The sequence below is a fragment of the Oryctolagus cuniculus genome, chromosome 8, assembly GCF_051225735.1.
Source record: "Oryctolagus cuniculus isolate XC-2025 breed Fujian yellow rabbit chromosome 8, ASM5122573v1, whole genome shotgun sequence".
NCBI lineage: Eukaryota > Metazoa > Chordata > Mammalia > Lagomorpha > Leporidae > Oryctolagus > Oryctolagus cuniculus.
Window position 1 is genome coordinate 80536169 of NC_142874.1, and position 27141 is coordinate 80563309.

The 27141-nt window shown below is 38.9% G+C and overlaps 1 protein-coding gene across 10 annotated transcripts in view; it reads right to left on the reverse strand.

Annotated features, from left to right (window-relative positions):
* Positions 1-27141, reverse strand: part of LOC127483154 (uncharacterized) — a 193741-nt gene that overhangs the window by 104065 nt on the left and 62535 nt on the right. Inside the window, exon 2 of one of the 10 annotated variants that reach the window (XM_051819496.3) lies at positions 14077-14395. The exons of 8 other annotated variants lie outside the window; for them this stretch is intronic. In XM_051819496.3, the coding sequence (XP_051675456.2) occupies positions 14200-14395 (196 nt within the window). In that variant the 3' untranslated portion in view covers positions 14077-14199. Of the gene's footprint in view, positions 1-14076; positions 14396-18420; positions 18548-27141 lie in introns of those variants that run through there. One more of the 10 variants, XM_051819500.3, reaches the window with a different exon arrangement.

Here is a 27141-nt window from a genome sequence, read left to right on the forward strand (position 1 = left end):
GCCTATGTCAAACATGGTCGAGTGTTTGCATGTATTCCCAACTTTGTACTTGCCCAAAATAACTTTCATGTACCCACTTCTCTGATTAAATGACATTACTACATATAAACACAGTTGAAGTGCTACTTCTCTGATGAAGCCTTTCTCCATACTGCCTTTTCTCCAGATAGTATTACCACCTTCTGGCTCTATTAACACTTTGTCCATTCTATGTGGTAGGCAGAATAGACCAAAGAGGTCCATGCCATAATATCTAGAATGGAAAAAAATGTTACAATAGATGGCAAAAGAGATTTTGCAAATACAATTAAGGTCATAAAACTTTAAAATAGTTTTTCCAGTGGTCCTAATCTAATCACACAAATCCTTAAAACCAGGTAACTTTCTTTGGCTGAAATCAGAGAGATATGCAAAAAGGAGAAATGAAAGAGATTGAAAGTGTGAGAGGCACTCAACCCATGACTGCTGAAGGGAGCCACATGGAAGTACGAGCAAGAACGCAAGCAGCTCAAGGAGCAAAGATTGGTCCTTGGATGGCAACCAGCAAAGAAACAGAGACCTCCTCCCTACAACTACAAGAAAATTCATTCAGTGAAAACCTGAATGATTTTGGAAATAGATTCTTACCCAAGGCATCCAACAACAAAAGCAGCAGATCCAAACCTGAATTTCAGCTTTGTGAGCCCTTAAACAAAGGACACAGCCAAGGTCTCCAGGACTCCTGACTACAGAAATTGTGAGATAATAAATGTGATAATTAATTATGACAGCAGAAGAAAAATAACAAAACATAAAATGCCATATTCAAGCTTATTTGGTTATACTTGTTGAAGGTTGATTCACTTGCACTGTCTGTGAGGCCTTTGTCCTTAAGAGGACTGGTCAGGAGAACAAGTGCATTCAAGGTTGAACTGAAATGACTGAAGCATCATCAGCCTGCAGAAATCTCTGTCTCATAAGGGAGAGATATTGGAGCTTATTTGTTCTTTGCTCAATTTGAATATAAGTCCTTCTTCTATGTTTAGAAGAGCATCTCCTTAATACCAGGGTCACAAAATGAATATAACACTGTCCTTTTTTCAAAATTCTCATACATGGTGACTTGAAAGCTACTCTAACGTATTGAGCTATTTTGCAGCCTATGACTTCTGCAATCCAGTCCCAATCACACACTCTATAACTTGTCCATTCCCCTGTCCTGCCCCATAGCTAGTTGCCCTGATATCTCCTAAAACATAAGATGAGTTAGTGAACATGGGGTCTGTTATCTCACTCAGAGCCCAGAAGTTCTCCCCTGTAACAAGACCCACTGAGTCTTTTGCTCATACAGTCAACCTTATACCTCAACTAAGGATCATGCACCCCACCCCAATATAACCTTATGGGCAAGTTTGCCTGCAAGGATTGGTCTTTCTACCTCACCTTTTGGTGCAAAACAAAAAAAGAATTCTTCTAGACCGCAGTCTCTTCTCTCTGAAGACAGGATGCTTAAATGGCTGCTTGGAAACATGATTTACAAGCCAAGAAAATAAAAACACATTGGTTTAATCATGTCGAAATGCCATATTTTTCTATGGTTCCAGAATATTTGGGGAATCTAATCTTTCAGCAGCCATTAAAAAAAAAATCTAACTGCTTTCACTTCCTAGACTCCATCGTGCCCCTGATTCCTCATGTGAAAAATGATGTCATCCATACTAACTATGCGGGAGGAGGAATGCATAAGCTAATAGATTAAAAGTGCTTCAAAACAGCAATTCCACTCTGGAGAATCTATTCTATAGACCTAAAAGCACTAGTACATAAGAATATGTACCTGAGGATATTCACTGAAACATTGTGGTGGCAAAAAATGAAACCAGAAGCAACACAAATATCTATCCAACAGTGTATATTTAAACAAATGGGGTACACACACATTATGAAACACTATGCAGTTGTTTTAGACATCTCATGGGTATCATCTCACATCCTCTCAGTCCACATTTTACTCCAGCTGTTGCTGTAGCAACCAGCTGCTTGTGGGTATAATTGACAGCACGGGCTTCAGCTACATCACATATTTCTTGCTTTATGCCCAGAGACTTGTTGTTAATACTGGGGACATTTGTAGGTAGAAACTCAACTCCTCTAACACATATGTAAACCTGATATTGTGTAGGGCATGAAACAGACCTTGATCACTTGTGAGTGGGAGCCTGTATCTAAATAGTTCCTGTCTGTTGGGCAGACAACTCTGCAGTGCATTTTATACAACTCAAAAACCCCAGTTTCCCCTACCTCTGACCAGCTAGGTGGTCAGTAGTTTCCCTTCACCCCTGCATCACTCTTCTCAGTCCTCTAGTACTGCTCCTTGGGATCATTTTCTAGAATAAACTGCCTGCCAGCAAGCCTTTGTCTCAGGTTTTTATGGGGTAACCTAGGATATGACGGTAGCTATTCCAAATGTGAAAAATATATCTGTTGATCTGTAGGGCTATCCATAGTGGATCTATAATTAAATGAAGAAAAATAAGTTACAGATTAATATTGGCTATATAATTTATAACACCAAGGAACTTTAAAAATGTGTGTGTGTATGTGTATGTGTGTTGGGTGGGCATTTCTGTAACCTTGGAGGAATATTAAAGAATGCACATAAAGTTATTGACATTAGTCTCCTCAGGGAGGTAGAAAGAAATTAATAGCTTTCTAAAATAATTTTTTCACTGTTTCACTGGTTACAGTGAGCACGTTAATTTCACAGTTTAAAATACTTTGAAAAGATATATGATGTTTGAAATTAAAATCAAGTCAACATCCCAGGAAAAAGGACTTCCAGTCAGATGCTCAGGAAGAAAATGAATGTACTACTGAATTGAAGCTAAACTATAAACTCTCTCATATGCCTTTTTATTAACATTGTACAAGAAAGTAATTTCTTGCTTAAGTCTGCCTTTGTAAAACAAATGCTAAAACTGTCCTCACAAAAATAGCCTACCACCTGTGACTGAGGTCTGTTCCAAAGATCACTGAATGAAGAATGAGCTTCTCAATTAGGACTCGAGACGATTAATAGATAATCAGGTCTAAGACCAGTCCACTCCTGCAGCATTTCCACAGGTGTGTGCCGAATGGGACTCTGTTGCAGAATGAGTACAACTACTCTCAGCAGAGAGCCAGATTGAAAAAGGGATGCTCTCATAGAAGGAAATTTGAAACTGCAGCAATGCTATCATCCATAGTATAAACCTCTTTGAACTCTCATAAAGAAGCAAAGAGTAAGATGCCCTACAAGATCTGATAAAAAGTTTAGATCTCATCTGAATACATTTCCATTAGCCTCATTTACTTTTATTCCTTTGCAGTTTTTATTATGAATTACTTTAAGGGAAAGAACATTGTATGGCTGTATTTTAAGGAGGATTTTTTTAATATCTCTCAGCAGGCTTATCCATGGATTTAGCATCTGGTCCTACTAGTTAAATGTACATGAGATAAATTTTAAAAAAAGTCATCAAGGTGGCATGTACCAATGCCATCTCACTATTCCAAGTGATCAATTTCAGTTCACAATTGATCATAATGAAAGGACTAATAGTCAAAGGGAGCACATAGACAAGTCTAGTACCTGCTAATGCTAACCGATGGAGTAAATAAAGGGGAGAGTGATCCAACATGGGAAGTGAGATACTCAGCAGACTCATAGAATGGCAGATGTCCTAAATAGCACTCTGGCCTCAGAATCAGCCCTAAAGGCATTCGGAGCTGGCTGAAAAGCTCATGAGAGTATTTCAGGCATGGAAAGCCAAGACACTCTGGCAAAAGATCTCTGTGAGTGAGATCCCAGTGGGAAGAACAGGTCTTCAAAGAAGGAGGTACCTTTCTCTGAAGGGAGGAGAGAACCTCCACTTTGACTATGACCTTGTCTAAACAAGATAAGAATCAGAGAACTCAGAGGGCTTTCATAGCCTTGGAAACTCATGACTGGAGCATAGGGAGATTACTGATGCCATAGACAGGAGTGTCAATTGGTAAAGTCAACAACAGGAGTCACTGTGCACTTACTCCTCAAGTAGGATCTCTGTCCTTAATGTGCTGTGCATTGAGATTTAATGCTATAACGAGTACTCAAACAATATATTTCACTTTGTGTTTCTATGGGGGTGCAAACTGTTGAAATCTTTACTTAATGGATACTAAACTGATCCTCTGTAAAAAAAAAAAAAAAAAAGAAAAAAGAAATTATCATCTCCCAACTTGACTCTCACTGGGATTAAACATGACAATAGGTCTGATCTGATTTCATCATGATTTAAAAAAAATCATCTATTATTTTTCACTTTATGTTTCTGTGTGGGAGCAAACTGTTGAAATCCTTACTTAATGTATACTAAGCTGATCTTCTGTATATTAAGATAATCGAAAATGAATCTTGATGTGAATGGAAGGGGAGAGGGAGTGGGAAAGGGGAGGGTTGTGGGTGGGAGGGACGGTATGGGGGGGAAGCCATTGTAATCCATAAATCGTACTTTGGAAATTTATATTCATTAAATAAAAGTTAAAAAAAAAAAGATTACCAAAGGGGGGGGAAGTCTTAAAATCCTTTGAGACAGAAGAACAAAGGAAGCATATTTTAAAAGGCATTCTCTGTCAAGACATGGTCAATTACAGCATATAATTTGAAGCGTATTATAGTATGACTTTAAATAAGGGGTCAAAGTGGCCGGCGCCACGGCTCACTAGGCTAATCCTCTGCTTGCGGCACCAGTACTCCGGGTTCTAGTCCCTGTTGGGGCGCTGGTTCTGTCCCAGTTGTTCCTCTTCCAGTCCAGCTCTCTGCTGTGGCCCAGGATGTCAGTGAGGATGGCCCAAGTGCTTGGTCCCTGCACCCGCATGGGAGACCAAGAGGAAGCACCTGGCTCCTGGCTTTGGATCAGTGCAGTGTGCTGGCTGTAGCGGCCATTTGTGGGGTGAATCAATGGAAGGAAGACCTTTCTTTCTGTCTCTCTCTCTCACTCTCTAACTCTGCCTGTCAAAAAAAATAATAATAAGTTGCAAAGCAAGCAACCCCTGTGATGCAGAGGAAGGTGATTTGCCCACATGATGGTTAGTTATGAGTAAACATGGCTGGACCATGATGTGCACATATTGGGTTCAACATTATTCTAGATGTTTCAATGAGCATGTTTTGGAGTAAGGTAAACCTCTTAATGGGTGGGCTTTGAATAAAGCATGTTGCCCTCTAAAATATGAAATGGGCTTCATTGAATCAAATGAAGGGCTGAACAGAGCATGATTGAGTCCAAACGAGCAGGAAGGAGTTCTCCAGCCTGCCAGCCTAACTGATCATCAGCTTTTGGTCTCCACAAGCCTTCATACTGTGTGAGCTAACTCGTTCAAATAAATCTTTTTATATTTACATATACATCCTTTTGGTCCCGTTTCTCTGGAGACCCTGACTGATGAAACCACAAGGTATTCAAATTCTCTGGAAAGTGAGTATTATCACTAATTCCAATTATAATAGGAAATATTCACTGAGTATCTATTCCAGACAACATTCTACATGCTCTACAGGTTATTTATTCCTCACAATAATGCTAATGAAGTTATTATGCCCATTTAACAGTTTGGAAAACTACAGCACAGAGAGCACGTTGTTCAGTGTTAAACTGCTTAGTAAATAGCAGAGACACTTAGGAAGTCACAGGAGGTATTTCACAGCCCACACTCCTTACCATTAAAATAATCATTGCCAGCAGATAAACAATTATATGCAAAGACATGATCTGAAAGTTAAATTTGATGTTTTTTTTTTTTCCTATTGCATTCAAAGCTACCATAATCCCAGCTAGGAATGAGCTTCTTTCCTTGTGTACCTGTCCCTGGACACTCAGCACTGTCAAATTTCTGAGTAGCTTTTTTTCACTGGAACCCACATTTGACATCTGCCTTCCTTTGAAGAGCTGTAATTGTGAATATTTTACTCTTTGCAAGTGGCAGGGGAAGCAGGCAGGTAACTAAGGGGTATCCACAGTCACAGATCTGAGCTCAGTCCTGTCTCTGACATTACTAGAGCTGTGAGCTGTAGGCAGTCACTTAAACTCTCATACTTTCCTTGTTGGTAAGGGGAGCTAATAATATCACACACTCCACTGGATTCTTGTGATGGTTGTGAGAGGTAATGCTAGGGAAAGCACCTATCATTGCACCATACACACAATAAATGCTTGCTACTTTTTGGTCCCCAAATTCCTCAATTCTGAGTCATATTTTCTCTGGGCCCCATTCTTCAACACATCATTCTGACAGGTTTAGCCCCAAAATGAACACTTTACCTAGAAGGAAACATATCTTCATTTCAGGAACTTTCTGAAAACAAAGTGCATTCTTCAATGGTATGACCCTACACACTGGTATGTAATAGACCTTTTTTTTAAAAAAAAAAATTTATATTTGTTTATTTGAGAGGCAGAACTATAGACAGAGGGAGAGACTCAGAGAAGGGAGCTCCATCCACTGGTTTATTTCCCAAATAGCTGCAACAACTGGAGCTGGGCTAATCCGAAGTCAGGAGTCAGGAGCCTCCTCTGGGTTTCCCACGTTGCTGTAGGGGCCCAAGCACCTGGGACATCCTCTACTGCCTCCTCAGACCATAGCAGAGAATTGGATCTGAAGAGAAGCAACTGGGACCTGAACCGGTGCCCAAATGGGATGCTGGCACTGCAGGTCACCTGCTATGACACAGTGCCGGCTCCTAGAATAGACTTTCTTTTGCTTACCATTCCAAAGAGTTCATCTCATGGGAGACATACCTGGCAAAGTATAACAGCAAACTCAGAACATGCAGTTCACACTGTGGGAATAAAATAAAAGGTATGCAATTGGACATGTCAATTTAGGTGTCACTTCAAGCCCAATTTGTATAAAATTTTTTCATAATTTTTTCATCTGTCAATGACACTATTACTTTCCCAATGATAGAAGTTAGAAACTCAGATGGGGTCAGGCATTTGGCAAGAGCTTTAGACATTGCTTGAGATGCCTGTATTCTGTATTGGAATGCCTGGGTTGGAGTCCCTGCTCTGCTTCCGATTCCAGCTTCCTGTTAATACATACTCTGAGAGGCAACAGATGATGGCTTGGGTACTTTGATCACTGCCAACCACATGGAAGACCTGAATTGCATTTCCAGTTTCATAGTGGCCCAGCCCCACTATTCCAGGCATTCAAAGTCACTGAAGCAGATCTCTCTCTCTCTCTAATACATACATTTTTAAAAGAAACTCAGATTGGGGACAGCGTTGTGATATAGTGGATAAAACTACTTCCTGTGATGTTGGCATCCTGCATGGGTGCTGGTTTAAGACCTGGTTGCTCCACTTTCAGTCCAGATCTCTGCTAATGCACCTGGGAAAGCAACAGAAGATGGCCCAAGTACTTGGGTCCCTGTACCCATGTGGGATACCCAGATGAAGCATCTGACTCCTGGTTCTTCTGTGCCCAGTTCTGGCCTTTGTGGCCATTTGAAGACTGAACCAGTACATGGAAAATCTCTCTCTGTCTCTCCATTTCTCTCTGTATCTCTGCCCTTCAAAAAATTAAATAAATATTTTAAAAAATTATTTTAACCTCATTATGTCAGGTATCCATGCATAATCTCTCCGTGCTGCTTTGGTGACTAAGATCCGATTTTTTAGATTAGCATTCTAGCTTCTTTACAATCTGAGTACAAGCTACTTATCTCATTTTTCCTCTAACTTTGCCCTTTCTCCCACTTTATACTTCAGAGAGTCACTGTCTTGAGCATGTCTTCTTATAGTCCTGCCTCTAAATTCAGTGCATCAAATCCTTCTTTCATAACACCCACACTAATCTCTGTCAACCATTTAATATTGCCAGAATTCCTCTGGGACTTTTTAAGTTGATATTTACTTCTTTACATATATTTCTTGTTACCCCAGGAATTATATACTCTAATTTCCCTTTATCTGCCACAGTATCTGACCCAATGCTTTGTACCATAACTAAATTATTGTCTAAAGAATTAATTTACAGGTCACATTAGTAGGAAAAAGCTTATATCACGTGTCTTCTCCCCAACTCCCAGCTTTCAGCAAAAGTATCCCATTATAAGGTCTCCAACACTTTATACTTTGGAAAATTACTTCCCAAAAAAGTAGGTAAAAGATACACTCACACAATAAAAGCTTGATTATACTCCACAGGGAATGCACCTCAGATTTTTAGTTTTGAGTGTTTTAATGAGCACTATCAACAAAAACCTCTTAACCCCTTGGCCTATGTGTGGTGTTAAGCATTTAGTTAGAAATAATAGCTCTTTAAGGACAGAGGGAACACAAAATAATTTATTTTTCAAGAGCATAAAAAACAGAGATGCACCAGGGAAGTTTATAAGCCATTGCCAAACTTTCTGAAAACATGCATAAATTGTCACTTTTGTAACAATAAATCTTAATAGACTGGTCCTTCTGAGAAAAATACAGTGGACAGACTTGCAGCAAGCAAAATACATACCATAAGAAAGAATTCCCAAGTTCTATAAAACAGCTACAATGCTCAAATAAAGCACACTGGAAAATCTTGAGGTGTTTCCCTTGGAGAAGGTCTCACATCTGCATTCAGAAGCTTTTACCATCCTCATTGTCCACTCTTCCTTCATGCTTGTCTAAAAATCTGAGTGATTCAAAATGTGAAATTGGCATTCAAGGTCCCAAGTTTACAACTTTTGTGACCTGGAGCAAGATACTCAACTTTTCAAAGCTTTAACTTTCTCTTGTATAAAATGAGAGTAATCAGAGACTAACATTGTGGAGCAATGGGTTAAGCTACCTCCTGCAACACTGGCATCCTCTAACAGAGCAATGCTTCGAGTCCTGGCTGCTGTGCTTCCAATCCAGCTACTTGGTAAGGTGCCTAGGAAAACAGAGGGAGATAGCTCAGGTAGTTAGGCCTCTGCTACCCATGTGGGAGACCCACATGGAGTTTCGGGTTCCTGGCTTCGGCTTGGCCCAACCCTTTTGGGGAATGAACTAGCAGATGGGAGATAACTCACTCTCTCTCTCTCTCTCTCTCTCTCTCTCTCTTTCTCTCTTTCTCTCTTTCTCTCTTTCTCTCTTTCTCTCTTTCTCTCTCTCCCTTTAAAATAAATAAAATGTGGATCCGGCTGAAATGCCCATGAGAGTATTTCAGGCATGGAAAGCCAAGACACTCTGGGGGAAAAAAGAAAAACCTAAATGAAAGATCTCCATGAGTGAGATCCCAGTGGAAAGAATGGGTCATCAAAGAAGGAGGTACCTTTCTCTGAACGGAGGAGAGAACTTCCACTTTGACCATGGCCTTGTCTAAATATGATCAGAGTCAGTGAACTCAGGGGGCTTCCATAGCCTTGGCAGCTCATGACAAGAGCCTAGGGTGATTACTGAGGCCATAAACAAGAGTGTCAATTTGTTAAGTCAACAGCAAGAGTCACTGTGCACTTACTCCTCATGTAGGATCTTTGTCCTTAGTGTCCTGTACATTGAGATTTAATGCTATAACTAGTACTCAAACAGTATTTTTCACTTTATGTTTCTGTGTGGGAGCAAATTGTTGAAATCTTTACTTAATGTATGCTAAACTGATCTTCTGTATATAAAGGGAATCGAAAATGAATCTTGATGTGAATGGAAGGGGAGAGGGAGTGGATAAGGGGAGGGTTGCGGGTGGGAGGGACGTTATGGGGGGAAGCCATTGTAATCCATATTCTGTACTTTGGAAATTTATATTCATTAAATAAAAGTTAAAAAAATAAATAAATAAATAAATAAAATGAGAGTAATGATAGCATCTGCCTTAAAGGCTTCCTGTGAAGATTAAGTGAAAGACTGCAAACAGAACACAGAACGTGGCACTTGCTCCACACCTTCATGTAGACAATATTGGTCATCATTGTCATGATACAACACATTATAGAAGGAAAAAGCAAAATACTTTCCAAGAAGTAATGACAGCTAGTGCGAAGCCAAGATTCTGTTAGAATTCACCTGACACGGAACTCAAAACAGCTATAAGGCTTAAAAAATAAAGAGAATTGTGAAATTTCCAATGTGAATCATGGTATAAGTTTTCAGGCAACTTCCTTTACCATCAATTCTACCCTCTAATAAAAAATGGAAAGACAGAACATGTTGAAAAACAATCAGACATTCCTCAGGCTATGTTTCATTATAAATTGCTTTGTTTAATGCATAAATATTATAAATTAGAGTCCCAACTTCACAGAACCCTTTATAGCATTATTGTTCAATGATGTTGAACCTAATCCAAAGATTTTTAGTTACACAAAGTCCCAGGACTTCATTAAAATGTGGTAACAAATACTATATGTCTTTAGCTCACTGTCCAATCTCCTTTCCTTTTCACCCAAATTTGTAAAATTAATCATATGACCTCCTATTTGTACTTCCTCACCTTCCATTTACTCACCCTACTTCTTCCTGTCCCACCCCACTGACATTTGTGACTTAATATTTAGAATAATTTATGGCCAGATACAATCAGGTAGCATTCTAAGTAAGCCAAATATAGTATATGATCATAGACTCAATTATTTTATTAATTGAAAATTTATTACAGAATTTGTCTTCTAAATACTGTGTTTAACAAATAAGGAAACCAAGACATAGAGAATTTAGTGCCTAATAATATTCTTTAATATAAATCATCCCCCCCTCAAATGTAATTAAAAAGGTGGAATCAAAGAAGAATGACCAATATGACGTGTCTTCAACAGCTTCTTAGCAGAGCAGAATAAGCCAAGGATAATATGATAATTTTGAAGACATAACAAAATTCTTATGACATATATATCTAGTTTTCTTCTTAAATTGTATAATGATGACCACATTACTTATATTTCCTCGCTCTCCCATCATGCTTAACCTTAGCTTATGGAGTTTCCATTCAACTGTGGTTCTCACGACTCAGAGTCTGAAGAGTTTTGATAATGGCAAATCATACATGAACAGCATAGATTCTATCAACATATCTGGGATGAAGCCTGTGGTTTAAAAATTAGATTGAATTTTGAATTCACAGGCATTCACTAACCACAGCTTTCTTCTAATCACCACCATATCTCCTTATCTATATATATGGCTCTATTAAAAAAGAAGAATAGCAACAATAAAAGTATTATATGTTTTTATAACATTACACATAATGATGATTAACTTTATTGATTACTGTTATGTACCAGGCTCTGTTCTACCAGACTCTAAAAGATAGCTGCATTAGCATCCTATTCATAGAAATAAAACTGAAGTGAAGAAACTTAAGTAAAATAGCCCACGTTCACAAGCTAGCATCCAAATCCAAGGACTCTAGCTACAGATCCTATGTGTTTAATCTTTATAGTCTCAATCTTTGCATTTTTAACCACTAGATTCTATAATACTTCATGTAATTCCCCAAGAAAGTCTTTTGAGGTAACTATTTTTAGGCCCACTTAATGAAGGATAAGACTAAGGCTAAAGAAGGTGAAAGCTTAAAAGGCCACAAAACATGACAAGTATGTGACAGAACCAGAATTATAATCTGTGTCTACCTGATTCCCAAGTGTACACCATGTGAACGACTATGCTTTCAAAGCCTTCGGCATCACCATTCCCTGCTAAGACTAGATTCCAGGTGACCTGGCTCAGCTTTGTGGGGCTGCATCTTGCTCTCCATAATCCCTGGCTCAGAAAGAGACCATCTGGAGCCATGATATGACCACCTACACCACACTGATTGGAGCTATGTTTTGCAAACCCTCCCTGCCTTGCCTCCTCAAACTGAGTTCATCAACCTTGTGCTGGATTCTGGCCATCCTTCTGTTGAGAACCTGGCAGAAAAAAATTTTTAAGGCACATTAATTTCCTCAACCCTGGCCCAGCATCCTTTCCTCTTCCCATTGTTCCATGGCACAGAGATTCTTCTGGTCCAAATGATCCAATATCTACAACCACAGTATATTCTTCATTAAAAATTGCTTTATATGTTGCTAGTAGCAACAATTTTCAGTTATATTTGAGCAGATATTAAAAATGGGATTAAAAATAAATTTATATAGTTGCAAAACATTTTTGAACCCTATCCATAGGTTTTTAATAATATGCATTTTCCATGAACATTTTGAAGATCTTTAGAGTTTATAAACATTTAGGTTTATGAATTGTTTGATATATTTTCATAAATAAAGAAATATAAAGAATGTATAACCAAAATATATTTAGTGATATAAAACATATGTTTGAAACCTATTTAGTCTTAAAAGTTACTGGTTTTAATCTTCATCATAGTGTTAATGCTTTCCCTTGAGATACACATATACATATACAAACACACATTTGGCTGTGCTAAACAGTGGTATTCTTAAACCAAATGGGTGCTCAACTACATTGTTTAACATGGCGTAATGTTTTATCCTTAAGTCATTAAACTGTATTTTGAATTACCTACATGAAATTCAGCAAACTACTCCTGTTGTGCTCATTTTACATGGGTCTGACTTAATGCTTTGAACTGGCCAGTTTATCTCCATTGCTAATGAGCCAATTACCTTTGAAAACAGCACATATCCTTTGGAATATTGTTAAGAATAGCCTACTGAGAATTTGTCTCAAGAGATAACAAATACCTTGAAAATTATTTAATATATGATATTCATGTATACTTGTAAAAAAGATTGCATAGTTATAACATTAAAGATACTTGTTTAAAATTAACTGTCAGGGAATTACGAAGAAGTTGCACTCTAAGCTGCCCTGCAAGAGGAAATGGCCTAACCATAGACCATTGTTCCAACTATGTAACCCTTCTACTAAGACTAGGGGGCCTAGGAGGGCGGTGTTGCTATGACTACAAGACCCTGGGAAGGCGACACAGGGGCTGGGTTGCCCTTCAAAAACTATATAAGTGGACCCTCAAATGCTGTAAAGCAGAGGTTGCTCAGCCTCTCTCCCTGGTCCATAGTGCCTTGTGCCCACAGGAGTTTGGCTGAGCAGTCTCTCCCTCTAGATGCCATAATAAAGGTGTGTACCTGAGCCTTCTCAGTCTCCTTTGTGGAACCCATCATTGGCTTCCTGGCCAGTTTCTGACGATCGGGAAGCCGACAATTAACTGCTACCAAAAGTGAAAAAGAGAGGCTAGAAATCTTAAAATGATGTGTTTGTCTTTGTGTGTACTTCATTTTACTGTGTATCAAATCCCTAATGAAAGGATTTGTTAAGGGAAAAGAAATCAATGCTTTAACATTTAATATATAGTTTTCTTTTATGTGAGCAGATGAAAATGAAAATCAATGAGGGACCGGCCCAGCACTGTGGCGAAGTAGGTAAAGCTGCCGCCTACAGTGCTGACATTCCATATGGGTACCAGTTCGAGAACCAGCTGCTCTACTTCCATTCCAGCTCTCTGCTGTGGCCTGGGAAGGCAGTGGAAGATGGCCCAAGTCTTTGGGCCCCTGCACCCATGTGGGAGACCTGGAAGAAGCTCCTGGCTCCTGGCTTGGGATCGGCACAGCTCCAGCCATTGCGGCCATCTGGGGAGAGAACCAGCAGTTGGAAGACCCCTCTCTCTCTCTCTCTGCCTTTGTCTCTGCCTATGCCTCTCTGTAACTGCCCTTCAAATAAGTTAATAAACATTTAAAAAAATAATTAAGCCTATGGCAATTCTAAAAGTGCTAACTATTGAAAACATCTTTGCAACCAGTATCATTAACGTCTGCAACTCTTCAGAATCTTTCTTTCTTAGATCCTCAGAGCATCTGAGGTTATACACTTTGCCAAAATCATAACTTTTAAGAAGGAGCAATAGTTGCCTATTCACTCCTGCAGAGACATTTTTGGCATAATTATATAATCGTAAGTCAAGATTCTCTTCTTTGAACCAAAATGACCTTTCAGAAGTACAACATTTAACGTTTATCTTTCATACATTTACTGAATTTCATTTTCAGTCACACTTTTAGAAAAAGACTTTAAATTTAGCCAGACAGACATTTTAACAGTACAAATAGGTACCGATTGCATATTTTCCTTAGAAATGAATTGGAGAGGGACCAGCTTTGTGGTTTAGCAGATTAAGCCTCCATTTGCAATGCCAGCATCCAATACGGTCACCAGTTTGAGAACTTGGCTGCACCACTTCTGATCCAGCTCCCTGCTAATACTCCTAGGAAAGCAGGCAGAAAATGGCCCACGTGCTTGGGGCCCTGGAACCACGAGGAAGACTTGAAAGAGGCTCCCAGCTCCTGGCTTCGGCCTGGTGCAGCACCAGTCGTTGCAGCCATTTGGGGAGTGAACTGCAGGACAGAAGATCTTTCTCTCTCTCTCTCCTTCCATCTGTCCTCCTCAGTCTGTAACTCTGCCTTTCAAATAAATAAAAATAAATACATCTTTAAACAAAAAAAGGAAATTAGGTGGAGATAATTATTTAGAAAAACCTCATTTGTCAACTTATGTGGCTTTTACCATAAGTGTATAACAAACTAACTTTGGCATTTACATCACAACTAAATATCAGAAGAATTCAATGCCTGGAAGAAAAATAATCAATGGGTAAAACCAGGAATTAAGTTTCTGCCTACCAGGATAATTATTGTGAGTTATGCTTTACACTCTGAGTAGGCTCAAGAGTAAAGCACAAGGTATTTCCTAAGCCTTGGAGCAGAAGCAAACAATGGAAATAGCCTGAGCTCTAGAAATGGACAATCCTATACCTGATTACTGTTTCTTCTTTTTATCCATGTGAGTAGCGTTGGATAAATTGCCTGTGCTGCCTGAGTCAAGTTATTTTCCCATTTAATAGAAGTACACCCGAAACATGTAGTGTATTTCATGAAGATTTAATTCTGTTACTTACCTCTCTCCTGTTTTATGCCAAAGGGCCAGAATCTTTATTCGTTTGTTTGTTTGAGAGGCACAGAAATAGAAAGAGACCTCCCATCCACTGTGAGTCTTATAAAAATGGGAACATGACTATTGAAGTTAACTGGACCTATACTCTATATTGAAGAATATGGCAAGTTTCTTGTGCAGCTTCATATAAACTGTACATATAAGATATATTAGTATATTCCCCTAAAATATTTCATTATATTTTTAACTCTTCATTGGAAAGATGGATTCTATTTCTATATGTCCATTGTGGTTCACTGTCCAGATAAATTGAGTTTAAGACATTAATTTCCTTCTTCCAAGGCACTTATTAACAGATTTTAATTATATACTCACCAAATATAAAATGTATTTATTAGTCTGTCTTTATTCTAACAGATATTTATGTAATTCCTCTGATGACTTGGATATTGTATCTCTTGATTTCTTCAGACTCAGGAGATTTTTTTTTTTTTTTTGGCCAGGCAGAGTTAGAGAGAGACACAGAGAGAGAGTTATAGACAGTGAGAGAGAGAGGGAGAGAAAGGTCTTCCTTCCATTGGTTCACCCCCCAAATGGCCGCTACGGCTGGCGTGCTACAGTGATCCAAAGCCAGGAGCCAGGTACTTCCTCCTGGTCTCCCATGCAGGTGCAGGGCCCAAGCACTTGGGCCATCCCCCACTGCCCTCCTGGGCCATAGCAGAGAGCTGGACTGGAAGAGGAGCAACCGGGACTAGTACCCGGCGCCCCAACTGGGACTAGAACCTGGGGTGCCAGCGCCACAGGCAGAGGATTGGCCAAGTGAGCCACGGCGCTGGCCAAGATTTTTGTTTTTAAAGTATTAACTTATTTTTGTTTTATTTGAAAGAGAGAGACAGACAGAGATCTCCAATTGACTGGTTTACTCCCCAAATGCAGACAAAACTAGGGCTAGGCTAGGCCAAAGCCAGGATCATGGAACTTAATCCAATTTTCCTATGTAGGTGGCAGGGATCCAACCACTTGAGACTGCCCTGTGCCCTCCAGGATGTAGATTAGTCAGACGCTGGAATGGGAAGCATAGCCTAGGTCTGAACCCAGGCACACCATGTGGGATGTGGTTTTCCCAAGGGGTGACTTGATGCTGCACCAAACACCAGCCTCAGACTCAGTTGATTTCTACAGATGACTTTACACTCACTTGATAAACTCTAACCTATTGGTAGTCTGGTGTGATGCCTTGTTCTTTGGACTAGAATCATTGTATTCTCTCTGCAAGACCAATAGTCTTCTGCATGCTGTGGGAACTTCACAAGGGTTTAAACGTCTTTAGGCAAGAAAGTAATTTCCTGTTCAGAACATAAAATGAAATCAGATCCACATGCTCAGTGCCATTGTACTTTCAATGTAATACATTAAATACTCCTAGCAACAGTAGTTCAAAGTCATTCCTATTTAATCATTTCATGCTCACTCTCTTCCAGTGGTTGTGAAAAGTTATTTAGCAAAATCCTAGTGAGATAATATTTTATGTAAGTGTAAAGCTTTTAATCCTTGTTGTTGTAACCAGAGGGCATTTAGTTGTGGGTACTGGGAAAGAAATAGGTAATGGATTTTGAGTAATCTGATGGAAGAAAGGAGCACAGAGGTAGGGGCAGTTGAAGAGGAAGTGGCCTAGAAAAGGGTTTGAAAATTTGAACTGAAAAAGACCCTATGAAAACCAACCTAGATGGAAAATGCTTACTTATTATTTCAATGTTCTTTTACAGTTAGATCATGGTAAGAATGATACTATAAAATTAGCTAACAGTTTTCTTATTTTTTAAAGATTTTATTTATTTACTTGAGTGGTAGAGTTAGAGAGAGAGAGTGAGAAGCAAGGAGAGAGGTCCTCCATCCACTGGTTCACTCTCCAGATAGCTGCAACAGCCAGAGCTGAGCCGATCTAAAGCCAGGAGCTAGGAGCTTCCTCTGGGTCTCCCACATGGGTGCAGAGACCCAAGTACCTGGGTCATCCTCTACTTCTCTCCCAGGCCATAGCAGAGAGCTAGATTGGAAGAGGAACAGCTGGGATAAGAACCAGTGCCCATATGGGATTCTGGCAATGGCAGGCAGAGGCTTAGACCACTATGCCATGGTGCTGATTCTCCATTTGCTGGTTCATTCCCCAAATTCCCACAACTAACACTTTTCTACTCATTTTTCTACTTCTTTTTTTCTTTCTTTCTTTCTTTCTTTCTTTCTTTCTTTCTTTCTTTCTTTCTTTCTTTCTTTCTTTTTTTCTTTCTTTCTTTCTTTCTTTTTTCTTTTTTTTTTTTTTTTTGACAGGCAGAGTGGACAGTGAGAGAGAGAGAGAGAAAGGTCTTCCTTTGCCATTGGTTCACCCTCCAATGGCCACCGCAGCCAGCGCGCTGAGGCCTGCGCACCGTGCCTATCCGAAGGCAGGAGCCAGGTGCTTCTCCTGGTCTCCCATGGAGTGCAGGACCCAAGCACTTGGGCCATCCTCCACTGCACTCCCTGGCCACAGCAGAGAGCTGGCCTGGAAGAGGGGCAACTGGGACAGAATCCGGCGCCCCGACCGGGACTAGAACCCAGTGTGCCGGCGCTGCAAGGCGGAGGATTAGCCTACTGAACCACGGCGCTGGCCTCTACTCATTTCTTAAATATTTTTCTTAGTTCAAGAAGCTTTTAGGAAATTTTTTTAGGCTTAGGGTTAGGGTATTTTAGGAAAATTTCAACACAATCTATATTATGGCTAATTTCTGGTCTAATCTATTTATGGCGATAAATAGCTAATAAAGACTCTGCTGGAAAAACAGGCAGTTTGTGACCAAATGGAGTAGCAGTCAATGAGTGTGAAGCCATTAATTGAGAGAGAGAAATTCTCCATTTGCTGGTTCATTCCCCAAATTCTCACAACAACCAGCATACCCACAATAGCCAGAGCTGGGTTAGACCAAAACCAGATGCTCAGAAGTCAATTTGAGTCTCACACATGGGTAAAAGTCACCAAAGTACTAGAGCCATTATGTGCTGCCTCCAAGGGTGCACATTAGCAGGAAGCTGGATTAGAAACAGAGTAGATGAGAACCAGACACTCCAATATGGGATGCAAGTGTCCTAAGCAGTGGTTTAACCTCTGTACCAAACACCCACTCTTGAGAGATGATCTTGAAAAACTTATGAGACTAAGGAAAAGGTCATGACAAATAGTGGGCTCCAAAGATTGAAAATGATTTATATGTGAAAAGGATTTACTATATTTTATTGCATAGCTCTCAAAGATATTGTTACAGGTAAAATGGTGGCGAGGAAAGGAGACCTTAGTCCTTGTCTCACATGGAAAAAGAATTTTCATGTGAACAAAGCAGTGAGCAAAGCAGGATTTATTTAAGTCAGAAACCTGTCATAGCAGCCAGGAGTGGGGCTCCAAGAGAGGCAGACCCAAGAAACTGTAATGGTCCTGTCTTTTCAACACAACTTTGGTGGGGGGAGGTATGCAAAACCCATGAAAAGGCTGGAGTTACAATTTTGTTTACCTTGCTCACCATAAAACAAAATGCCATCGGAATGGTGTGATTGGTAACTTCTCCTTTCTATTCTCTTGATAAATTACAAACTCAGAAGGGTAGAATTACTGCTTCCTTGATAGTCTCATGAGAAACCTGGAAACAGAGGAGTGAGATCAGCACTTTTATCTTGCTAAAGGCAGATTTTGGGGAGAAGTATGCATTTTGCACCCTTATAAAGAGACTTCCCCTTTCCTCATTCTGACCAGGACCCAACCTAACTGCCTATTTGTCCACCTATCTCCCCATAATATCATATATAGGCTTGAGACAATGTATATATGTCTCTCTCTCTCTCTCTCTCTCTCTCTCTCTTTTTTTTCTTTTTTTTTTTTTTTTTTTTTTTTTGCCTTATACTCCAGCCACACTTTCTTCTGGAATAAACTCTGAACACATACATTTACATTTTGTTCCTTTACTCATTCTGGGAGATGTTAGCTCCCCTTTTCCACAAATCTAAGTATTTCTCATTCTTTAAGAATCAGTTTAAATACTACTTTCTCATTATCTGAACTAAGTACCCTTCTTCTACATACCTTTTTCACTGGTGTGAAAAGTTATTCTCTTGTTATTAGCCTTTATGCCATTCTGCCTTTCATTTTGTTTTCTGCTAAGTTTGTTTTCTCCAACACCTCGAACTTAACTTTGTGTATTCACAGAACCTAAGAGATGGCCCCATAGTTAACAAGAATTCAGTGCTATTTGCTCAGTCCAGATTAAGTTGTAGGATATATCTTGGAATATTAGAAGATAAGCTAAAATGTCTATATATTGGGACCAGCGCTATGGTACAGCAGGTTAAAGCCCCTGCCTGAAGTGCTGGCATCCCATATGGGTGCTGATTCAAGTCCCAGCTGCTCCTCTTCCAATCCAGCTTTCTGCTATGGTCTAGGAAAGCAGTGGAAGATGGCTCAAGTGCTTGGGCCCCTGCACCTACATGGGAGATCTGGAAGAAGCTACTGGCTCGTGACTTCGGACTGGCCCAGCTCCAGCCATTGTGGCCATTTGGGGAGTGAATCAGAGGATAGAAAGCCTTTCTCTCTGCTCTCTCTCTCTCTCTCTCTGTCTGTAACTCTGCCTCTTAAATAAATAAATAAATCTTTTTTAAAATAGTCTGTATATCATTAAATTATTTAGTTAGTTCAGGTTCCGCTCACAATTTTTCTTCCTGTTTTTCATTCTAGGAATAAAAATGGTTGTTCCTGTTGACACTATAAGATGGTTGAGAGGGTCACATGAGGTAAGACAGGTGGAAGTGAATTTTAAGGTGCAGAACATTATGTAGAGAAAGAATGTGTTTTTTGTGAAGTGAATTGTAACTTGACCATGTCTCACAAATAGTTTCCTTCCACAACTATGCAAGCTTTTGTTTACCCTTCCATGATGGTTACTTTTTAAAAGCTGCAAATTCTTTGACACTTTTCCCATGAAGTCTGATTCTGCCCTGCTTCACAGCCCCACCCATCAACCCCTGTTGGAATTTTGATTTGCCTTATAATTTTCTCGTAATTTGTAGACTGCACAGAGCTGACACTATGTGTAGTAAAAGCCACAAAGCTTACATAGGGCCTTCTGGTATTATCAGTCTCAGGATACTTCCTCTCAAACCTGGCCTCCTAGCTGTGTTAAGTCCAAGTCACTCGGAGAAACCACAAAGAAGTACTTCAGTAGACAGGCCCAGCTGTCACTCAGCCATCCTAGCCTAAGTGTAAGGCGTGTGTGTGAAGAAGCCCTCAAATGCTGCCACCTCAGCTTTATGAATCATTTCAACCAGGGCCCCTGCCCTTGTGGGACAGAAGAAAAGCTTACCCCACTTTGGCCTTTCTGAATTCTTGACCCACAAAATCCATGAGCATACTAGACTTTTGTTATTTAATCCACTAAGACCTGGACTTGTTTATTGCACTCAATAGACAATGGGGAAACCTTCTCCCATACATCCTATCAATTTTACCTTACCATTTACCATTTACTACTCAGAACAGGCCATGTAACACTGGGTTAAAAAAAAAAAAAAAAGAAAGAAAGAAAGAAAAAACAACTACTTAATAATGTCAATAGCTTTAAATAATGGGGAAGCATTCCTTACTCACATTCCACATCCTTTGTGTGTCCACAGGAAAGCTCAACGCGTTATATTTACTCAGGGCCCCAACATAAGGGACATTGCCAATAACTGAGTTAGAATGCAAACAGAACTCTGGAAGGTCTTGCACAAGCAGTCAAATGTAAGCCTGGAAATGACACAGTTCACTTCTGGTTATAGTTCATTAGCCCAAACTATTCACATGACCCCTCCTACTCAAAAAGATACCAGAAGTATTATCACTATCTTATACTCAAGAGGAAGAGAGCCAGAAAGCCATAGTAAACAGAGCTAGTGACAACCATACAAGCTCTTTCAAAGGCATTGTCTGCCTGGACTTCTCAGCCAAACCCCCGACCCTGGCCCCTGGCTCTGGCTTCCTTCCTACATCAACTTCATTAGCAGTGTCTACTTTCTAAGGCCAGTAGCATTTTTATTGCCCCATTTCACCATTTGTGAACTATGTCTGTATCTAGTCTTCCTGCATATGCTTCCTGCACATTATCTGCATATAAAACAGTGGCTGCAGTGGTCTCCATGACAACCAAGACTATCTAGGGCTTTTGCTAAATCCCTAATCATGGGTTGATATTTCTCCCCTCTCTTTCTGTTTCTTCTTTATTAGAGTAAAAATCAGGCTTTTATAGAGGGTTCATCTTACCTCCTTCACCTCAAATAGGAAGTATAGCATGGACTCACCTAAAATGAGTACTCATATGAGTTATCAATTAAATATCTTTATAAAGAATAAAATTAGGAATGGAAATGAAGAAAAGTATAAGAAGGAAGAAAGATTTTTTTAAAAGAGAAAGCAGAGAAAGTCTTAAAACAATAAAAGAGGATAAATAAAGCAGAGAATAGACTGGTGAATGTTTTGGGGCAAATTCTTGGCTAGATATTAAATTCTAATTACTCACTTTTTAACATTTTGAAAGTTTGAGTGTGTTGCATATAAAATAAGAATTATAAAATTTATCATATCTAACAAGGTAGTCAGAAGGATAAATTAACTAGTCTATGTAAAAATGCATTAAAATAGGCAGTGCCATTTGATTTCAAAGTATTAGTGCTACATCTATTTCTTTATTTTGGGGAGGTTGTTTGTCTTTTAAATTTAAGCTCCTACATATAAGGGAGAACATGCTGTATTTGTCTCTCTGGATCCAGCTTATTTTACTCAGCATGATGTCTTCCAGTTTGTGTTTCTGTCCATTTTGCTGCAAATGGTAGCATTTCATTCATTTTACAGCTGAATAATATTCCATTGTGTATATATACCACATTTTCTTTATCCATTCATCTGATGATAGACATGTTGGTTGGTTCCAAACTTTGGCGCTTGTGAACAGTGCTGCTATAAACATGGTGGTGCGTGCATTTACCTCTTTCATGCACTGTGTTTAAATCTTTTGCGTATATATCCAGTAGTGGGATTGCTGGATTATATGGCAAGTCTATTTCTAGTTGTTTAAGACATCTCCACGCTGTTTTCCACAGTAGCTGCACTCATTTACATTCACACCAACAGTGTATTGAGTGCTTCCCTTTCTCCGCATCCTTGCCAGCACTTGTTACTTTCTGTGTGTTGGATTTTAGCTATTCTGACAGGGGTGAGGTGGTTTTGATTTCCAATTTCCTGATGATGTGATAGTGCTACCCAGGAAGATGGGATTGAGCGTAGAACAATTTTAAATAAATGTAAGAGTGCTGCCTATTGTTAAAGAGTCCCTGGTGACTTTAGAAGGTTTATAAACAGTTTTAGAAATCATCAATGTAAAATATGGCTTAATTCAGATGTTTAAGACTTCTGGGTACACAAGTAAAAGACAAGCATAATTAATACCATGGAATGTAATAACTCTCAAATCCAGAAGCTCCTCTGATGCATGCCTTTGAACCTTACCAGTGACCCAAATACTATCCAGTAGCCTTCCACTGAATACTCCCTGAGGTTTTAGTAGAATTATATTGGGAGGAGAGACAGCTTTTGGATGCCTGCATGCCTTATTAGAGTGCCTGAGTTCGAGTCCTGGTTCTACACTCAATCCCATCTTCCTGCTAATACACACATTGGGAGACAGCAGCTTATGGCTCAAGTGCTTGGGTCCCTGCCACTCAAATAGATGACCCAAATTGAGTTCATGGCTCCATGCTTTGTCTTGGCCCAGTCCTGGCTGTTTTGCACATTTGGGTATTGACCCAGTAGACAGGAGTTCTTTTCAGACTGGTGTGTGTGTGTGTGTGTGTGTGTGCCTTTCAACTAAATAAAACAAAGAAGTAAAAATTTAAAGCTGTCCTTATGGATATACTGTCAGCATCTCAAAATCAAGACAACTTAATACACAATTCCAAAGACAAGTTTTGTCCTCTCTGCTATTTCTGTCAGTATTATCAATGTTTGTTAATTACTCAAACTAAAACGTGGCATTCCTATGAACTACCCCCTCTCTCTTCCATTTTTCCAATTCCACCCACAATACACTAAATTCTATAGATTAATTTTTTAATATCTTTCTTACCATTCCATTTCTACAGCCCTTTTCCTCATGTTTATATTCCCATGTTAGCCCCTGCAACAGTTCACTTTGCCTCACGTCTCTCTCCATGAATTCTGTTCTCAGATAGATGGATTAAAGCACTATTTCAATCATCACATTCTCTATAAATTCAAGTCAAAACCTTTTGGACTCATGATCTGACCCCAGACAAATTTTACACTACTCCTTTGTAAGAAATGTAGCTGAGTGTATCTATTCACTGTTTCTTGAGCATGCCTTTCTCTCTTTTGCGTTTTCATATCATTCCATGAAACTACAATATCCCCATCTGTACTCATAAAATCCTGTTGATCATTTAGAACTCCAGTCAAATACTACTTCCTTTGGATTTCTCAGAGTATAGAACAAAGTGTTTACACATATAAAGAAGATCAAAAGTATTGATTAAATGAGTGAAAAAGAGAAAGTTAAACATGGAGCATATCTAACAAAAGGTATCATATAAATCGTAGAAATGAGCAATTTATAAAGCTTAAGTTGACATTTTTATATGCCTACTATATAAAGTGATATAAATATTAGTTGTCAGGGGCTGTATTCAATTATTTACATTCTAAAAAGTAGAACTCAAGCAAAAAGGGATTTTGTTTGGAGATCCTGTCTTAATTAAAGAATATTTGCAGGACCTCTAACCTTCAACACTGGAGAAAAAGAGGAGTAAATTATTTCCAAATTTTTTACATTACCTATTATAACTATGCTTCATAGTGAAAATAGAAAAGAATCCATGGTGCCTATTTTGTGTGAAATGGTTAATTGAATTATATGACTTATGATGGACTTGAGAACTACTGCAAATTTCAACAAAACAAAAAAGCACTTGGAGCATTAGAAATTAAAAATAAATAATTATTTCTGTTCAGTCCTTAAACTCCTTTCCTGAGTCATACCAAAATGTTCAGTGTAGAGCCAAAAAAAAAAAAGTCCTGTAGCAACTTAAGATGAAAGTATCATATGCCATTTTCAGTTGTGCTATTATTTCTTAACTATTTGGGGGTTGTGTTTATAAAAACAATTATCTCATGCAAAAAATTTTTTACAACAACTGTCCTCTTGAGGATTTTTTTGGGGAATATTCACTTTGGAAGGTACAGAGCAGGATGGAGTCTTAGAGTTCATTTTCATTCGGGGTGGTTAATGCATGAATTTCTGTTCATCCCTGAAAAAAAGCCACGCAGTCCCCAAACATTTCCACATAAGCTGCCTGTTAAGGTAGTTGATTCCATTTTCAAATAGCAGCCATTGTCAGAAAATTATTTATTTGACAGCATTCTACCTCTGCTCTTTAGAGTCCCGGACAATGGACCTGATGTCTATTAATATTATAGCCCTTAGCTTCTGAAGACAGCTGTCACAGAAAATCTGTCTTGAGTTAGGGGCTTACTTTTAGCCTAGCTTTAAAGGACATAACTATTTCAAAGTCTTAGGCAATATCCAGAACCATATGATATTTTAAATGTTTAATTATTAACTTTATTTATTTGTAAGGTAGAGCAACTGAGACAGAGAGACAGAAAAAGCAAGATATTCCATTTGTTTACTTCACAACAACTAGGGCTGAACAAGGCCAAAGCTGAGAGACAGGAACTTCATCCTGGTCTTTCAAATAGGTGACAGGTACTCAAGTACCTGGGTCATTGCCTACTACCTCTCGTGTGCATCATCAAGAAGCTAGATCAGAAGGTAGAGATGGGAATCGATTCCAGGCACTCTGACAGGGGATGCAAATATTCCAAGCAGAGGCTTATCCCATTGCACAACAATACCTGCTTGCTGGCACTGTATGATTTAATAATGCTTCTCTGGGTGATTCATCTGATTCTTCTCAGTTTCCTATCTTGCTATGTACTACCACTAGTCACCTGCTTCTGCATTTTTTCTAGACAAATCTACAGCAGTCTTCCCTTATCCATGGGGATATGTGCTAAGACCCCAGTAGATGCCAGAAACTTTAGTTAGCACCAAACTCTCTATATAAAATGCCATGTTTTTCCTGCTCACACATACCTATGATAGCAATTAATTTATAAAAATAGGCACATTAAGAGATTAGCAGCAATAACTAATAGTAAAAATTGAATGATTGTATTAATGTAATATAAGTAACACTATATACAGAATATACTGTGTGTGTGGGTAGGTGTGTGTGTCTCCTATCTCTCATTATTTTACTATATTGTACTCACCTATATTCTTCATGTGATGAGGTTGAATGATACAATGACACAATTGACTACAGATAACTGAAACCATGGAAAGCAACCTGCAGATGAAGGGAACTACTGCAATATGATTTGTTCCTAACACAGGAAACCAATGAACCTCCCAGTATATGAACTCCATACATGTCAAACCTCATTAACATAGTTACAGATTCCATCTTGCTGCTATCCTGAGTTTTTTCACTCTTACAGAAGGGCTCATCTCTGGCTAGTTGTTTTGAGTTCTGTTCTTCTCATACCTGAATACAATTTGCTATCCTTCCTCTGTTCCATGTGTCTACCTATATGCTTGAATAATGTGAAAGAATTGTACCCCAGAGTACTAATGTGTATATTGTCTGAGTATTTTTTCTCCTTCTGCTTTCTCAAAAGTACCCTCAGGGCACTTTTCCCAACCCCTAGTTCCTACCAGTCAAAGACCCAATGAATGAAGTCATTAGCTACAGTTTGAGAGACACAGATTTGGAAGTTGGTTTGAAGGCTGAATTTTTCTGCTCCTAGCAACAAAATGACTCAGAGGCCATGGAAAGAGAAGGATCTAATGGGGAAGATAGATAAGAAACTCAGACTAAGGAGAAAGGAGTGGAGAAACCTGAACCTTCAAAGTGTGAGTAACGTCTGTGAAAAAGTGGGAGAGGGAAGTTGAAATGGGCCAGGAATGAGCATGAGAAAACCCTACCAAAAAGAGAATGCAAAATCATTGTCTAGCTGCAAGGGTCATAAAAGTACCTAAAATCACCAACCAAGGCTCTGAAAAGGGCAACTATGTATCTTCCTTTAAGTGTTGGAAGAATATGCATTTATACCTGTTTCATTAATGTATACCTCTCTCTACCTTAGACTAGAGTTTCATGAGGACTGGATCATGCTTATTTGTACTTACTGTATCTGGGAACCTAGAACAATGCCTGGAATGTAGTAGGCATTCAATAAATGTTTGGTGAATGAATGAATTATGGAAATAAATGTTAGTGCATAGAGATTATAAATTAGTTGAGAATAAATAATTAGTGATATGTGTATGCTTAAGTTAACTATTAGGTTATCTGGTATGTAGTTTATAATACAGTTTAGATTTCCCTGAAGTAGTTATTTCATTAAGTAACCTACTTAAGTATTGTAAAACAAACATATTTGAAGTAGATAGAAGCACTCACCCACCTGGAGGCCACCAGCATAGGGTTCAGTAAAAGTCAGCTACACCATTGACATCCTGGCGAGAATAACTGCACACATGGTATCTAAGCATGGGCTATGCCAAGTTTGGCTAAGCCAAGTGTTACATAATAAGCTAGAGTCATCCAAATGGACTGTCCCCAAACCATCATCCCTGGATTCTGCTTCAAAGCTCATCTGTAGACTGTCTCAAGGATACTTTTTTTTTAATTTTTAATATTTGCAACCCATTAAATATTGAAAATAATAGAACAAAGAATATCTCCAAGAATTTGATTCCATTTAAATTTTTGCTGTTTGAAGCCTTAATCAAGTGATTATGTGCAAATTCTTTCTTTGAATGGAACTAATTGTAAAAGGAGTTGTTGGACTCCTTATGTGAAAGCCAGAAATACCTCCCTTGACCTTAATGTCTAGCTAACCAGACCATTTTATTTTTCTTCTCTGTTTGACAAAGGTCTCAAAACTGGACTAGATCTCCTGGAAGCTCAGAATTGGTATAAATTTTTGTAAGAAAGATAAAAGAACTTCAAAGCAGTTGTTTTGTTCTAAGGAAGCAACTATCAGTACCATTTTCTACATTAGCTATGTAGTACAGGCATCTTTTCATAATCTCTCTTTAATGAAAAGTGGTTTTTTTGGTGTGTT